The sequence below is a fragment of the Perca fluviatilis genome, chromosome 23 (genome assembly GCF_010015445.1).
Source record: "Perca fluviatilis chromosome 23, GENO_Pfluv_1.0, whole genome shotgun sequence".
NCBI classification, from domain to species: Eukaryota; Metazoa; Chordata; class Actinopteri; order Perciformes; family Percidae; genus Perca; species Perca fluviatilis.
In genome coordinates, this window is record NC_053134.1 from 24,054,932 (window position 1) to 24,073,026 (window position 18,095).

Below are 18,095 nucleotides of genomic sequence, written 5' to 3' on the forward strand. Positions count from 1 at the left end.
CAACAGGTAGGCTACATCTGTTGATATCTCAACCTTGAATTCTTAAGCTGTAGCTATCTATTTCTGAAAATTGCTTCTGAAGTTCAGTAAGAACCAGATAGGCTTAAATGGTAAGATATTTTTCATGCATGACATACTGACATTTTGAAAGCATGTCATAAACTGGGGTTAGCTCTTCAGATAACTTCCACCTGCTGTTTCAACGCAATTGAAAACATCCAATTATCCTCCATGCCCATGCATGCCATATATCTTGGTGTCATCTTCGATCCAGCTTTAAAATTTGACAAGCAAATTACCACTGTTGTGAAAGGATGCTTTTTCCAGTTAAGAAACGTTGCCAAATTTAAACCATTTCCTCTCGACTAGATTATACCGCAATGCATTTTATCTGGGAATTAGTCATCCTTGTTTTGCTTGCATTTGGTGCGAATGCTGCTGTTAGACTACTAGCTGGTAGAGGAAGAAAGACAACACTACATCTGTATTGGTGTCCCTCTCCAACCCCAGATCACTCAGATCCTTAGACCACGTGCTCCTGGCTATCCCTTGATCAAGGGCTAAAGGGTAGCCTAAGGGCAATCATGCTTTCATAGTAGCCGCCTATAAGCTTTGGAACCATGGATGTAGAATAAGAACTGGATACAGCATTTGAGGCAGAGCCCTCTTCATTCCTAACAAATTGATCAAATCCTGATGGTGAAACGTGAAAGTTAATTTGCTAAGGTTGTGACACTCTAACTGATTTCAGTGATCCACTGATTTACCGACGTCTTCCGCCACGTAGGTCTATGGGAATAAGTCTTTTTGGGCCAGAGGGCATCCCGTGACGGCCTGGGAGATGCAAGTCACTGTTTGGCCGCTATGTTCAATTTGCTTCCCGGCTCGCTTCCTAGGGGCCTGTTTGGAACAGTTTATCATTTTCAATTAAGTGTTCCCACTCTGTAGACACATTTAAGGCCAAACTTAAGACCCACATGTTTTCTCAGGCCTTGTGTCTCACTTTTTACTCTTTGTTATGATATTTCTACTGCTGTATCATGTTATGCTATGTAATGCTATGCTTATGTTTTTGTTTGTTTTATTGTACCGAACTTTGGTTAACTGGTTGTTTTTAAATGCGCTTTATAAATTTACTTGATTTGATTTGGTGATCTCCAATTCTTCAGATATTATTTAACAACAGTATAAACCAACTTTTGGCTTTTAAATGACTAAAAGTCTTATGGAAGGCTACATATGAAAACAGTTGAAAATGAAACATACACTGTACTAGGGCTGGGTACCGAATTCAATACTTTTTAGTCACAGACCGAATTGCCTTTAAAGTATTGATTATTGAAAAATGCCTCGTCATTCACTACCCAATTTCAATACCTAAGGAGGTAATCTCATCAGCGTCAGTGAGCCAATAGGCATGCAGCATACTACTACCCATATCTAATAATGCTGCTGATTGGCTGTCTAACGTTGCAGGACATACAGACACGCAGGGAAAACTCTACGTTACGTGAGTGTGTGCTGTAAAGTGTAATGTTTTAATATCTTTTGTTTTTATAAAATTGGAATTGAAAAACGTATGGTTTAGGAATCGGTATCGAACTCACGGTATCGGTACCAGTACCGGTATAGCAAATTTTTAAAACGATACCCAGCCCTACACTGTACCCAGGTTTTGTTCTCACCAGAACTAGCGAAACATCTGTTAGCGATCTGTTACTAGGTATGCCTAATGGAGCTACCTTCTTGATTGTCCAGCTAACGATATTTTATTAACGAAAATTCTATTCTAAAATTGTACAGTCCCTGCCTTTTAATCCACTGGTCCATTTTTTTTAATGCAGTTGCTCATTACTTATAATGATAATTTACTGCTAACTAAGAAAGTTCCATGCCCATCCAAATGCAGCCAATGACGTGAAAATGAAAATGAATAGAACTTTCTCCTCTGGAACCCGAGAGCCTGAGAGCATAATAGCAAAAATGATACTGTACATCACAAGACTGCAGTTGATGAGATAAAGACTTTTGGGTTATCTATGTGAAAGAAGCTCCTGTTGTAACAGACACAACTAACCACCCTTGCTTTCGTGTTGCGTAAAACCTCCCTGAGGGGAATTATTTCTACCATCTTTTTCAGAATGCATGAATGTTTTAGCGAGCCATTAATTTGTTGTTCAAGGTTTTTTTTGTCTTTCCCAACCCCTCACATGTCATCTCCTAAGGCGAAAGGAAATCCCCGAGCCAAAGTGATATTTGTCTGAGAGAAAAGAACAAGGAGCTGTCGGCAGCGCGTGAGTGATGACTGAACAAGTTCCCGGTCTGTCAGGACGAGCACCACTGAGTGTATTTTGACATAAACATGGAGTCCAGGTTTTGATGGAGGGCTGCTGTGAACCCGTCTGACCCCCAGTGTTCTGAGGTTGCCCCCCCAAGCGCTACTTAGCTCCTCCGATTATGTCTTGAGTTCATTGTTTTATTGTCTGTGGGTGTGGATTTGGTAAACTGATCTTAAAGTTTCATATCCAGGGAGTTTCCAGTGCCTTCTAGCCAGTGGTGGGATGTAACTAAGTACATTTACTCAAGTACTGTACTTAAGTACAAATTTGGGGTGCTTGTAGTTAACTTGGTTCTTTTCTTTTCATGCCACTTTCTACTTCTACTCCGCTACATTTCAGAGAGAAATATTGGACTTTTTACTCCACTACATTCATCTGACAGCTTAAAGGGGCGCTATGCAGTTTTGGTTGCAAGGGTCCCAAAGTTGCAAGGGGGGTTTTTCCGCTCACAGGCGCTGGGGGGAACGAGACGACCACCGTTCAACCCGAAAAAAAGTCATATAACCATTCCAATGACTCCGAATCTGTTCAGTTAAGGTAAATTAAGCTAAAAAAAAACTGCATAGTACCCCTTTAACTCTTGTGTTGTCTTCCCGTCCATCATGAACTTGTTGTCTTTCCGGGTCATAACCGGAAAAATAAGTTTTTGTTGCACTTTTTCCGCCGTTTTTTTCTAATCTTTTTACGCATTTTAAAACAATTTTGACGTGTTTTTCAACACTTTTTTTATTATTCATGGTCAATACACCTAATTTAAATGACCTTATACCTCATTTTTGAGTTTAAAAAAAGCAGAACTTATGAATTATTTTGACCAATAGTTCCGACCATAGGATGTTGAGTGGATCACAGACTGCTTTATGTCAAAGTTCAGTCGGGAGATGGATTTAAAACCATTTCAAATAATTTTTTTCAAATGCTATAAAATTTAAGAAAACACCCAAAATTCTATGGAAGTACTCATTCATATTACGTGTGAATAACGTTGTACGCATCCATTCAACATGCATCAATGTATCCAAGTTATTTTTGGGCAATTAGGTTTAAAGAAACCCATATGCCTGATATAAAAAATGGGTCAAAACACAAGGGTTAAGTTACTTGTTACTTTACAAATTAAGATTTTTGCACACAAAACACAAGTAGTGTATAAAATATGATATTTTATTACAAATTAAACTAGCCAACAATATAACGGCCTACAAGTCCAGCTGAAATGATCAGACCATTGAACACACAACAGTTTCTAAAATGTGAGGATTTTTCTGCATTGAGTACATTTTCCTGATGATACTTACATACTTTTATCTAAGTATCATTTTCAATGCAGGGCTTTTACTTTTACACACTATACAGTGTGGTATCAGTATTTTTTACCTAATACTTCTTCCACCGCTGATTCTAGCCTCTAACCCAGCGCTGATAATAGAGATGTTGTTTGCATTTAAGTGAAACAGACACAGAGAAGCTACACGGCTTGTAAGCCTTGGCATGTGTGCACGCTAATCTCATAGACAATCCCTCTGTTATGTTATCTGCGCTCTGTGTGGGGCTGTGTGGCCTTTTCACCATGCATGAGCCCCGACTAAATGAATTCGTCGCCCACGTGGTCCACCAGCATCGACGCAGGCCTTTCAACAAGTCCTGTTGTTGTGCTCCATCAAATATGCTGCAGAGGGAGTTTTCCTCCAGCAGTTATACCCAACATTTTCGTCAAAACAGTCCTTGCACGTCGTCTGCTTTGTCTGTAATGTACTTCTTTGGGCAAAGGCGGCAATGTTGTGGCAGTTTAGACTGCTCTTTGTCCCTGAATGGCTGAATGAGCCCTTATATACCTCTCCAAATAACAAGATTTCCATGACAACGCAGCAATCTCATGTTCCTTCCTAATCCTTGGGACTGGACAGAGCCAGATCAATATTCATATGATTTTAGTGTCGCAGTTGACATTTTGGGAAGTGCGCTTATTCACTGAGAATTAGATGAGAAAATCGATCCCCTCTCACGACTGTAAGCTAAAGCGTGAGTTATGCTTCTGCGTTTAATCTATGCTGTGGCTACGTACGTAGGTACCCGTAGCCTGACGTGCACCTATCGAAAAATGGAACTAGACGTCGCGCCGATGCACGTAGCTCGGCCTTGTCTTGGTAGCGCTGCATTTCCCCAAAAACATTTCCTGGTTCTCCTTCTCCAAAAACAACATGAAATCAAGGAGAGGGTTAACTTCTCCTGCTAAAGATTTCCCACCGTGGTCAAAAAACACTTGGGAGACACTTTGTTTCTCTCACTATGACTCTAGAGTCGCTACTCGCTCCGAAGCTAATCGCCGCCACTTATTCTTATTGTTATTCTTTATTTTATAAAGGACAACACACATTAATCAACATTTCTGTAAATGTGCCAGTGTTAGCCAGCCGGCTAATTTTCAACTGTAGTCCTTTGGCCAGATGATTTTAGACCAGAGCAGCAGGAAACAGCAAGACATTAGTACAGGTTAAACTATACAGACAGAAGTCAACAAGACACCATACAGACAGCAAGAGCAACAAATAAGCTTTCTCAGTAAGCCATGCAGAGCTACAGGAAGCAGCAAGACATAGATGCTTACATAGCACAGTTACACATCAACAGTATCCCCCTTCAGTATAAGAAGCCATGCAAGCATCAAAACACAGCCAAGCAACACAGACCCGAGCCATCTTCTTACACCGTTCAACCACGCAGAGCAGTAACAAGCAGTAATAAAAAGATGAAATAGGCTACATCACTCATGAGGGAGGCGTTAATACGGCACTCTCACTCGCTCTACCACACACTCCACATGATCCCCAGATCGACGCACAGGTATAAACATCAGGCCACTTACGTAGGCTACGTCGAAAGCTCTGCGTGGAGCCTTCGCTCATCCATGAATCACGCTTAAGGCTACATCCCCACTACTACGTTTCGGTTTAAAAACCAATGTCTTTTGCTTCGTGTTTAACCTCACGTCTGCACTACTCCGGCGTTTCCAAGCCCCTAAAACGGAGACATTTGGAAACGCTGCTGCCCCCCGTTTTGGTTTGAAAACTCAGAGGTTGCTTTGTAGTCTGGACGGGCACAAACGGAGACCTTTGGTCTTATCTGTGAGGTAGCTTACTGTAGTGGAACGGCTTGGAATGACGACCAAAAACGCTTGTCTTTTACTGTGGACGTTTACTGCTCAATATGTTGCAGTTTTTACACACGAGAAAGTGACCAACTTCAGCGTGACGGACATTTTGCATCTAGCGTCTCACGTTCTTCTCAGTACTCGCTAGCAAGAGTACACAACCGACAACTTCCGTCTAGCCTACTTCAAAATAAAAGCACTTCCTGTGACGGTTCGCAGTAAAACTAAATTACTGTTAAACAAATAAGGTTGTGTATCTTTTCACATATCAGCTGTAAATCAAATACTGTAAATAATGTAAACAGAGAGTTTTAATCACACTATAATTTACCATTTCCTTTAGACTGTTTTAAACTAAACTATTATATATATTATTCAAGTGCTTTAAACAAACATTTCACACTTACATACCTTTCAGTAACAGTTCCACCTCGTCGTCAGTCCAAGCAAATTAATCTCTGGTCTTACTTTTCGCCATTGTTGTTCTTTCCCCAAAGTATTTCCTGTATTTTCAACTTACACGTCCATGATGTCCAACCGCAGAGTAACGTCAGACAATTAGTTTCCTGTTTACACCGGCACGCACATGCCCAGTGTATGCCAATTGTCATGTGATATGTGCTGTCAGACTTGTAAATATGGACGAAGATTAGTTATAGAGCTAAAAAACTCTTGTGGAAGCAGATCGATTTTGTCTCGAAACGAAAACGAAAACGTAGTAGTGTAGATGTAGCCTAAATATGAAGCTGACAAGCAGCCGATTAGCTTAGCTTAGCATAATGACATAATGAAACAGAGGGGAACAGCTAGCCTGACCAGCATCTCTGAATCTCAATAATTAACATGCTCCATCTTTTTTATTTGTTGATTTACTTCATCCCAGTCTTGGCAAGGAAGTCAGTGGGAAGATTTCCCAAAACTAATCCGTTAATCAACTGTGCCATTTTGAAAACAACAATATAAATGTGCCAGGGTTAGGGATTCACTACGAACGACCCATTTCACATTTACTCATGTAGTCATTTGACCCATTGCAGATGAAAAGAAACATGTATTAGTGCATCAGTAAACACTAAAATGGTTGAAAATACACAGAATGAGCCAGCCTGGAGCCAACACTGCTAGATAGTGATGATGACATTACAAAAGACCAAGCTCAAATATTCTGAAAAAAATGGCAAATTCCTTTGTAAAGCCACAAAGGATATATATATATATATATATATATATATATATATATATATATCGTTCCCAATTTAGGTGAGTCAAGCAATGCATCACACTTTTGTGATGAAGAAGTGAAATGCTGACTTCATTTCGGTGTTGATGTGTCATCTAAACGAATGAGCACAGTTCCTCTTATTCTGAACAGCAACTACAAAGTCTAAAACCAAAACGGACGTGGATTTCTATTCCTGAAAAGTGAACTGTTCAGCTCCCTTCCCCCTTCAGAGGTAGCATGTTTCGTTTGTACTTTGCGACATTTGAAATGAGCTACTTTTCTACTTTTACTTGGGTCGATTTTTACACCGTTGTAAAAAAAATAAATAAACGGTAGTTACCCTTTAAGTAAAAGTTCATCAAAGTAATAGTACTTTTACTTAAGTAGAATATTTTTGTAGTCTTTCCACCTCTGCGTTTTGGCTAACGTCCAGAATGAGGTGTCACTTCCACATTGTAGTTCTGGTAAAACAGAAGCAGGAGACTGAGTCAGACCAGATAGGGAAGTTGATCTGAGCCTTGGAGGTGAGTCTCTTCAGCTCAGATCCTGAAGCGACTGACTGAAGGGGGTGTTTGTTGAGTTGTTCGCTGGAGGGAGATAAGTGTCAAAGGATGTGGCGGTGACGGATCACTGACACGAGGCTCAGCTGCCCGTGTCCGTCAATAATCCGTCCCACAGATCTGTCATTAGCACACATGAGCTGCTGATAGGGGGACTTTCTGCTACACTGGAGAGAGCGTCCTGCTGTGTTTGTGTCTGCACTCATTCTCAGCTGCGTCATTGTGCTTAAAGCAGGGGTCTTCAACGTTTTTTAAACCAATGACCCCTTAACTGAGAGAGAGAGAGAGAGACGGAGCAGGGACCCCCTACTACATATATTGTATAAAATTAAGTTGCATATTAAACTGGGCCTACGATAACATGTAGGGCGCCCTAAAGCCTTTATACGTACCTTTTTAGTGTATAGAATACTAAGCTATTCAAATAATAATTGTTGGCATGTTTTAATGTTTAACATACATGTGGCACAGGGAATCCTCAGGATGAACTGGATCTGTGGACCTTACCTATAGGCCAGAAAGCCTATTATCAATGTGTTTTTGACACAAATAGGCTGATTTCTATTTGCTAATAATATGTAGGATTCATGTTAAGACGTTTACATTTTTGAAAACACTTTCAAAAGTTGCAGAGAAACTCCCTTCATTCACGTTGCCAGAAGATGGCCCAGTACCGAAACGTCGCCTCCTATTACATTTACTTTTTTGCAAGTTAGACAGTGTGCGGGAGTTTCTCTGCAAGTTCGGACTTAAATATCCAACCTCCGACGCACCTGTCTCAAGTTATAGGTGTGCGGAGTATTTTTCTGTAGTAAAAAACTTTCAAAAAAGTAACTGCAGTAACTCTGAGAAAAAAAAAACTCTAAAATTTCCAACTTCCAAGGGTGGTGATGGCGCAGTGGATATGACACGAACCTTTGGTGTGGGAGACCAGGGTTCGAATCCCACTGCGATACATCAACCAATGTGTCCCTGAGCAAGACGCTTAACCCCTAGTTGCTCCAGAGGCGTGTTACCTCTGACATATATAGCAATTGTAAGTCGCTTTGGATAAAAGTGTCCGCTAAATGACATGTAATGTAATGAAGGATGTTGAAACAGGTAATGTCTAAATGGTAACCCAAGTCTCGCGGGATGGTTGACGTTAGCCATTGCGCTCCAGTGGTTAAGGTTAGGATAGATCGTTGGGCCGCCAGTCTCGCAAGAGTTTTCGCAAATCTAGGGTTACCGTGTAGACAGGATCGTAAAAAAAAGATCAAAGGTATTAATATATGGTTTTAGTATTATCAAATTTGATATCCAGAAATACCGGTAAATGGACAGTACAAAAAATAGGACAGGAGAGTGTTTCATTTTCCCAGCTTGCTGTTTGACTTTCATCACAGGCCGAGTTAGGGTTCTAACCCAGCAGCACCCATTTCACCAACTATAATGCTGGTACATGTCCAACTTCCATTAAAGTAAATAGACGACTGTGTGGAGAGCATGAGCGAATGTTTGGAGAATGTTCTCAGTTACTCAGAGGCTGACACGAGGCCTTTAGCCAAGCAGACATATTAAAAGGGAAGAAAATCTGCCTTGCTCCAGCGCAGACCTGTTTCACAGTCACAGAGCTCGCTGATGGCTGAAATGAAGCCGTCTCTCCTCATTTTCCTTCAAGTGATCACCCAACTGGACAACGGTATATGGACTGAGCTTCCAGTTTTAAATCCTTTAAACCCAATCTGTTTATTAAAACATTTCAGAGGCTCTTGTGGCCCATTCGACAAGTCTTCCAAATGGAAAGCACAGACCTGACAAAGGGAGGCTTTTCTTTCAATAAAAACTCACTACCGACTAATACGTTTGTTCAAACAGGGACCAGGCAGAGATGTCGCAGTTTGAAAAGAAATAAAAAAAATAAAAACCTGACTGATTCCTACGCTGCAAATGTTTCTCTTGGCACCTACGTGGAACTGACTGTTTGGTTAACAGTTAAGCATGGTCATAAATTAATGGGTATCTCCTTGTTCTGCCTTTATTTAAAGACACTCTACAAGTGTTATGTGAGTCAAACCTGACCTAGCCCAATGAGGACATGCAAGCTGTTGTGTCTATTTTAAAGTCTATAAAAAAAAATAGACATTTTGGGAAACACTTATTTGCTTTCTGGCTGATAGTTAGATAAGAAGATCCACTTGTCACCTTACTCTTTCTGTACAACTCTAATGTCTTTCCATTCACTACGAAGCTAGAGTCAGTGAGCTTAGTTTAGCACGAAAACTGGCAGTCGGTTAGCTTAGTTTAGCATGAAAACTGGCAGTCGGTTAGCTTAGTTTAGCACAAAAACTGGCAGTCGGTTAGCTTAGTTTAGCACAAAAACTGGCAGTCTGTTAGCTTAGTTTAGCACAAAAACTGGCAGTCGGTTAGCTTAGTTTAGCACAAAAACTGGCAGCTGGTTAACCAACTTTAGCACGAAAACTGGCAGCCAATTAGCTTAAGTTTAGCACGAAAACTACCAGCTGGTAAGCCTAGTTTAACATGAAAACTGCCAGCTGGTAAGCCTAGTTTAACATGAAAACTGGCAGCCGATTAGCTTAGTTTAGCACGAAAACTGGCAACCTGTTAGCTTAAGTTTAGCACGAAAACTGTCAACCTGTTAGCTTACGTTTAGCACAAAAACTGGCAAACTGTTAGCCAAGTTTAGCACGAAAACTGGCAGCTGGTTAGCTAAGTGTAGAGTGCTGAAGAATGGTCTGACTACACTGCCTAAATATTCTGGGATAGGGGAAAAACATTCTGGCTTGTTTGCTTGTCTTTAAACCAATCAAAACTGCCCTAGGCAGCGCTAAGCCCCAGATGCTGCTAAAGCGCCCTGGCAAAATAGATAGTGGAAGGGGAAGAACATCCAGCAGGTGTTGTCAGGCTTTATCCCAGCAATGTACATCCGTTGAGCCAGACTAATGTTGATGTGAATAATCGCAATTCTTCAGAGAGAAAAAAACCCCCATAAAAGACATGAAACCAAAAGTTCAGTTGCAAATCTTACACAGATCTTTATTGTTCTTTAATTACATACAGTTCGTAGCAAGCAAGTTGCCCTTTTTGCTTTCTTCTCTTTTTCTCATCTTGTGCACATACAAAAACCTTCTTTTTGTGTCTCCCTTCCCCTACATACTTTTTCCCATCGATTTCACTCACTTGATGTTTACCATCTATCATCCATCTACGAGCAAGATATCACATCAACTTACGCAGGAAGTTAATGGAGTTAAACATCTTGCGTTGACGATCTATTTCAGTTCCAAAACACAGATTTATCCATCTTTTCTCTTTTCCCTTCTGCCTTCAACAACATTCTCTTATTTCCATCTTGTACATGTTTTACTGTCTGTGTAAATACATCCTGCTGCCTCTACGGTTACACGCAGTGTCCACAACTAAAGCTCCATGCAAGATGCTACACTGAAAAGTGATCCGTTTCATCCTGAAAAGTCCGCTTTTCAAAAACCAACATGGCTCAGTTCAAAATTTTGTTTCAAAACAAAACTCCTCATCTCTCGTCATGATTCGACATGGGATGATATACGACCACTATACTTCATAGTGATGTCTGCTCAAAACAGAGAGAGACTGAAGTCTCATATGTCACTGGATTTAAATTAATGCCTCTGACTGCAGTAAATGCAGAAAAAAAAAAAAAAAAGTGTCCAGGTCCTAACATCTGTCATTAAAGGAATGTATAAAAATAAGACGTGTCTTCTGATTAATCTCAAAATCAGACTTTTACAGAGAAATTTGTAGCTTTGTGTAGTATATCATCATCTTTTGGGGATTCTCCTCCTTTCTTGCTCGCTAAACATGCTCACAATTTTAAATAACTTCACCTAAAAGCTAAAACAGTGCTGCTTTATGATACCTACAAAATACTACAATACATTTAAGAATATAAAAGTGTAAAACTTTCATTAGCCCCCCCCCAAAAAAGGTCTAAAATAATGCTTAAATATCAAATTAATAGTAAACAGGATTGAATGCACCACCTCTATGCTTGTCAACACGACACACACACACACACACACAGATTTGTGTGTGGAAATGTGCGTTTGCTTCTCATTGGGCTTCCCTTTTTCGGAGCTGGTGGAAGCCGTGCACGTCTCTCCAGAATACTGTGTCTCTGTGGGATGCACGTGGATGGAGGGGTCAGGTAAATAGCTGCCGAAGAGGACAGTAACACAGAACACTGTTTTAATAATACGCACGCACGCAGACACACATAAATACAAGTACCACGCTTCTCCACGTTGTGTTTCCTTTTTACAAAAATGTCCACCCAGGAGTCCATTTTTCTCCTTTTCACCTCACTTCACACCATAGTCTCTTTTCTCTTCCCTAAAGAGCACAGAGACTTCTTGTCCTTTTTGGTTTTGTGCGATGTGAGCGAGGAGAGCGGCGACGTCGAAGAGGACGACGACGAAGCTGACGAGGAGGAGCGGGATAGGGAGGACTTTGTGGTGGGGCTGGGCGCCGCGCTGTTGCACGGCGTGCTGGGGGCGGACTGAGAGGTCGGCCGCAGGCAGTTCTCATCCGCCTCCTCCATGTGGACGATGGCGGAGATGGAGGACGGGCGGCGCTTGGAGCGGGCGTCGCTCGCCGGCGGGGGGGCCGGCGCCGAGGGCTCGCCGAGCGGCCGGTGGACGGAGATGGCGCTGCGGAGGCAGTTCAGCCACTGCTGCTTGTGGAAGACGTCGTTGACCTGCAGGGTGTGGGACTGCGCCTGGCTCGGGTCTTGGGAACGCACGCGGAAAATGTTCTTGGCTGTGGAGAGAAGGCGTGAAAAAAGTGGAATTAGCAATCTGCTATATTTAATGGAAAACCATTTATAGTCCTACATTAACTGCTATAAACTTTAATATTATTTATTTATTTATTTATTTGACTCAGGCCATACCTTTGTCTGCGTTGCTGAAAGCACCTCTGAAGGATCCGCCCATTCTGACGTCTCCATCCTGCAGGTCGTCCAACAGGAGATCGTGCACTGGGATTGGCTGCCGGTACACCTGGAAACACTGGCGCTCGTTCCTGGTGACGGGGCGGGTCAGGACCAGCAGCTCGGTGAACAGGAACACATGCAGCTTCTGGAAGGAAACGACAAAAAACACAAGCACAACAATTTAAAAACAGATTTTTTTTTCTAAACCCGATGTTTTCGGTTATCAAAGTTCATACTAGTATGGGTAAATCGAGGCTATTTTGGGGGGTCAGTTGTAGCCCGATTGCCTTCTACGTGTCGATGTGCGTTTTGCTCACCGTGCCGCTCTTGTTCCGCAGCTCGCCATGACACAGCAGGCTCTTGCACTGCTCGATCAGAGGGTCTCTCTGCTTGTCGTCCAGATACTCCAACTTGTCGATGTAGTACTGGCACTCGGACTCTCCCTTCTTCATGTTGATGTCAGACAGCACGCCCTGCATGATGGTGATCTGCACACACACACAAGGAATCAAAGCGTCAAACTTCTGTGGCCTTAAGATAACGGATCTGAAAGACAACGTGAACCGTCCTGTGGTGAACCCGAATCCGGTTCCCTCGACTTACCGCTTCCTCCAGGCTGGCGGCGTCCGGGTGCTCTGCCGCGGTGTGTCTCAGGATCTCTTTGAGCAGGAGCGGGTACTTGACCAGGCGCGAGCGCGGGATGTCCAGGAAGCTCCACAGGTCCAGCTTCCTGCTGAAGGGCGACTCGAGGCAGCGCTGCAGGAAGTCCTGCACGCGCGGGTCCTGCTTCTTCTGGTCCAGCAGCGCCTTGGCTGCCAGCTGGTTGCTGCAGTAGTTCTTGTAGGCGTTGAGCCTTGGCAGCTGGAGGGGGAGAGACGAGACGCTTACTAACGCTGCCCGTCTTCACTGGAAAACCACGGCTTGAACTCCGACAGAATCAAAGACAGGGCTGGGTCGCAAATTCAATACTTCTTAGGCACCGACCAAATTGCCTCCTTAGTATCAATAAAATACCCAATTTCAATCCCTAAAGATTAAATCTCATCTGCGTCTATGAGCCTATAAGCATTCAGCATGCTTCTACCAAAGTCTAATAAAGCTGGTGATTGGCTTTCACAACAGTACACGTCGTATAGACTTTAGATAGAGATTTAAATAGAGATTTAGGCAATCGGCATCTAAGTCACAGTATTGGTATAACATTTTTTTTTGAACGATACCAAGCCCTAGTCGAAGAGGACACTTACCCAGTCTACGACAATCTGTCCGATCCGGCCCACAGTCCCGTCTGGCGCCGTGGCTTTGGTGAGCTGCGCCAGGAGGTCCTCGTGCAGAGGGATGTAGGCGTCCAGGTTGCCGAAGATGTGCGTGAGCTCCTCCTCTGACATAATGGAGAGCTTCAGCATCGGGTCGTGGTACGCCTGTGAACGGGAGAGGAGCCAAAAAAAAAAAAAAAGAAAGTCAAATAACAACATCCCATCAGGCCAAAAAAGGGGGATGAATTGCTATGAATAGCTTGTAAAGAGCAGTAAGGGTACGAGAGAAAAAGGACGAGGAATAATTCCTGTCTTTTTATAGTTCCTGGCTTGGCTGTGTGGGAGGCCTGCCATACTTTGATTTAATATGTTAGCTTAATATATACTCCCTCTGCCTCTGAGATTTAAAAAGCACAAACCTTGCGTGCGAGCTGGAGGTCCTCAATCAGGTCCTGTTCTCCACGATACAGCTCAAATATGGCCTGAGGAAGGGGAGGAGGAGGCACAAAAAGATGCTTTTTTTTAGCCATGAATCAGGATGACATTACATTATTGCAATATTGCGATAGCCATTAGACTAAATGTAAAACTGCACTGGTGCCAAACGACTGACAACTTTGAATTGCTGCTCTCTCCCTCTCTTTCTTGCTCTCCGTGTGTAAAAGTGTACACAGTTTATGACTGTTCTGACAGTTGGCTAAGATGTCTGACATATGCAGGACAAGTGGGGATGACGGCCAGGAGAGCGCTAGTTTGTTGGCATGTCAGGTACATGTGAGCTTACACAGACTGGAAAATGAGCCCGGGGAGGCTTTCAGCCCCATTTAGACCGCTTGACACAAATACTACAGGGATATGTGGAACTAGTCTGGTAGACTGAAGAATTCACCGCTGTCTGGCTCCTTGGCGTCCTAACCATGACCTACAATTTGCTTGCCGTTTCTACTGTATGTTCATGTCTCAGTGCCGATTCTCACCTCCTGCCGCTTGATTTCTTTGGTAGAGAAAGTTCCCTTCTGGTGGACGTCTAGCGTCTCTGACCACAGCATGCTGTTCCTCCTTTTGGGCGGTGTGGGGGCCGCCGCCTTGCTGCAAGGCTTATGGGGCGCGCCCGGCGACTTGCCATCGCCCCGGAAAGAGGCCTGCACATGGGAAAAGAGGAAGATGTCAGACATGTTGCAATTGGAAGCTTTTGAAGTTGTTTGGTGCAACATGCAGAATAGCAAAAAAAGGTGCCCTTTGCCCTGAGGAGTTCCCTTTTTTGTTTTGGGAGTTTAACGTCACGGCAGCTTACCTGGATGGTTTGGCCGAAGCGCCGGACGGCCCCATTCTTCACCGGAGAGATGAGGTTGGCTAGCGACGTCACCCTGCCGAGAGGACGGACCCGCTTTGTGCTGGGTTCCTGAGGAAGCAAAATGGAAGGAGTTTAGTCGGGCAGTTTAATCACAGCTCATGTCATTCTGCGTGCAGCGACACGGAACGAATCGATGAGTAATGCCAGCTATGACATGGTCAGACCTCAGCAGTAAGTCCAGTCTACGCTTCCTTTGGGACTTCCTTGATTAAACCCATCAAGTCAAGTCATAAATCCTCGTTATTGACTTCACTCCCTGCTTTGGGGGCGAGGAATTAGGAGTAGCTGGAGCCGGGGGTTGAGCCGCAGACAGAGATACTGAGGAGGAGGAAGCAGCCCCAGCAGCTGTTGGCTCTATCATGTGAAGAGTCTTGCAGCCAGGCCTGCCCACTGAGCACAAAGACCCTTTCTGACTGCTGATCTGGAAGGGAAGGGGGTCTGGAGGAATGCCAGGAATGCACAAGAACCTGCTCTCAGCTGTTCAACACCCCTCCCTGCACACACTCTGCTACTATCTGGCCCGACAACAGCTATAACTCCACTTGAGAGAGGGGATCTGCTCCATCACTAAAACAGTGTGAGATAAATGCATCCTGATTGCTCCGGCACTTTAACTGCCTTTCCCAGGGAAACCGGGCAGTACGGACAGTGTGTCAGGTCTGTTCAGTAAAAGCAGACCACCGCGGCGGGCCGGTCGTAAACAGACAGCGAATGGGTCCCCTCTCGAGTGTTTACTCAGTGCAGCGTCGCAGGGGGGTGCACGGCGGTGTTTGCAGCTGCGAGTCGAGACAGGCTCTCCATCAGGCCTCGCGTGAGAACAGCACTACACCTGGGCCAGGTGACCCCTCCCCTCACCCAGCCCTCGAGGCTGAGAGAAAGGAGAGAGAGAGAGCTGCTTGGACTCGTGCCAACAACAACAGGCTGCGGGACTCAAAGAGCTGCAGACCTGAAGTAATGATTTCAGCCCACAGAGCCTCTTCGAAAAAACATGACATGATGAGACAGCCCCGGCCATAATTAGCGTTCCCAAACCTTTGCGCTGCCCGCAAAACATTTTGCATTTTTAAGAACTTCACACTAATGAGGGCCTTGCTCTCTGAAAAAGCCGTATGAGTTTTCTCCTGACTCAGGCCAAATGGGATTTTGCCTTGGCTCAGCGAATCTGGGAAACAGAGCAGCCATTGAGGCTCCGGGCTCTGCGGACACAGCTGTGGAACAGATCCGCTCGGTCTGGCGTGGCCTAAGGGCTGCGGTCGGGTCGCGCTCTTCTCTGGGTCTCCACATCAGAGCAGAGCAGACAGACAGCCTTGAGAACTTAGCAAGCCCTCTAGTGGCAGGGGCCAGCAAACAGATGCCACATGTCTACTGCTTTGACTGTGGTCTACATGCAGAGACCGAATTCCTTTGACTGGTCTGTGGGGACTAGGCTTGCCTAAATCTAATTTGTGACATTTTAATGCCAGTGGACAAAGAAAATAAAGTCAAAACCTAAGGTTTCAGTTGGGTGGGGTGTGGTGGTGGTGGTGGTGGTGGTGGGGGTTTCCAAAGTAAATACTGGAAACGCGTGCTGGCCATTTAGCCCTTCCTGTCCTTTGGGAACTGGCCCCAGAATAACAAAAGACCAGTGGTCCCACTCTTTGTTTATCAGCAGTGCAGACAGAGAAAGTTGCTATTCCCGGCAGTTTGACCCGGGAACTCTGGAGCTACGGCGAGTCAGGCTCACTTCAGGAAACCAGACGGATCCGGGGGTTTGTGCTGCTGCTTCAGATAACTATTATCAGGGGAACATGTGCGGTGCGCTGCTTAAACTCCTGACCTAAGGTTACAAACTTTATACACATCTTTCAGGGAGTTCTTTCAGGGATAGCAAAAGTGCTTCCTGTGCTTTCCCTTTGATGTAACCTCGTGTGTGCTGGGAGCTAATACCCCAGATGTGTCCCTGGGATTACAGCACAGCTTGAGCTGATAGCAGCGCGAAGCAGAATGCGAATGAAAGAGTCGAGGTCGTCAATAAGTCAGCACAGAGTGTCTCACGTGTGCAGTTGTGCGAGAATGGGACTCGCTTCATGAATTGTTCTTAGACTTCTGCTTTATCGAGTGGTTTACGGTCAATGAAACCACATCTTCCCTGAAATCGCTTTCCGAAAGAGAACCACGCAAGCCTCGAAAAGGGGAAGGAAGAAGCTAAAGTAGTGAATTTTTTTTTAGTACAGAGAGTACAGCTGGGTTTCTACTTCTGTGTTCCCTTTAATTGTGTCTGCAGCTATAGGAATGCTCTCAGGCTGCTGTGCTGAATTTGCAAAGATGACCTGCACTCTCTTTTCAAATGTCAGCGGTCAAACGCAAAGTTATTCTAGACAGAATGGTTGTTGACTGAGATTGTACCCCCTGCTGCTTCGCTGGTTGTGGTACCTTTGAGCCTACAGACTCTCCATATCCCACCAAGGATGAGCTGTCTGCTGGGATGCATTATTTAAGAAGAGCCAGGGAATACACAACACTGAGGGGGGTCAGCGCACTGTTACCAACTTCATAGGTGCAGTGTATTTCAATGATTAACTTTTTCCAGGTTAGGCGGTATCTTAACGATGATTCACTCACAATCTGACCCAAAGATATGACCTCATCTAGATGAGTTCCTGACAAACATTGACTTAAAGAAAGGCACAGGTAACAGCTAGCAGTAGTAGAAACTTCCCCACGACATTGTGTTATTTCTGCATCTCACCTCTGACTCCTTGTTGGCTTGGTTCTGGTAGTCTATGACTTGCAGAGTCCGTTTGATAGGCACCAGGCTACCCAGTTCATCGTAAGCCACCATAGCTTTCAATAAAAACGCAATATCCTTTTTTTTTTCTTTAATCCTGGCGTGTTGGCTTCAAGTAATCCACATCAGAGAAAACGAAGTCGATGAAAATCAAGGGTTGCGTTAGCAATAAAAACTTAAATAAATCCTCCTTCCCCTCATGGGCCAGGGCTCTCTGAAAAGCTCCTCTCACACAGACTTTCTAAACTTTGGTCTGAGGTCGGCTGAGGGAGGGAGGGCTTTATACCGGGAGGACAGACAGGGAGGAGCAAAGCCTCTGCTCAGCCCTCATGGCTGCAAATCAGGTTTACTTACTTGGAAGTGGGCAGAAGCTGTCTGCAGGTTCCATCCACAGAGTGAAAAAAATTAGTGAGAAATCCTAAGATCATGGGTACAGCTTACTGTTAAATACAGTTGACGCAAACAACTCCGATG

General features: G+C 44.1%; 1 protein-coding gene across 4 annotated transcripts in view; it reads right to left on the reverse strand.

Annotated features, from left to right (window-relative positions):
* Window positions 1-11,477: 11,477 nt before the first annotated feature.
* The window catches only part of net1 (neuroepithelial cell transforming 1), a 43,165-nt gene continuing 36,547 nt past the window's right edge, over window positions 11,478-18,095 (reverse strand). For 3 of the 4 annotated variants that reach the window (XM_039792024.1, XM_039792025.1, XM_039792026.1), the window contains 8 exons: window positions 14,795-14,902; window positions 14,478-14,642; window positions 13,920-13,982; window positions 13,492-13,665; window positions 12,848-13,105; window positions 12,562-12,732; window positions 12,203-12,389; window positions 11,478-12,069 (listed from right to left, as the gene is read on the reverse strand). In XM_039792024.1, coding sequence (XP_039647958.1) covers window positions 11,618-12,069; window positions 12,203-12,389; window positions 12,562-12,732; window positions 12,848-13,105; window positions 13,492-13,665; window positions 13,920-13,982; window positions 14,478-14,642; window positions 14,795-14,902 — 1,578 coding nt within the window. In that variant the 3' untranslated portion in view covers window positions 11,478-11,617. Of the gene's footprint in view, window positions 12,070-12,202; window positions 12,390-12,561; window positions 12,733-12,847; window positions 13,106-13,491; window positions 13,666-13,919; window positions 13,983-14,477; window positions 14,643-14,794; window positions 14,903-17,582; window positions 17,875-18,095 lie in introns of those variants that run through there. The other variant, XM_039792028.1, reaches the window with a different exon arrangement.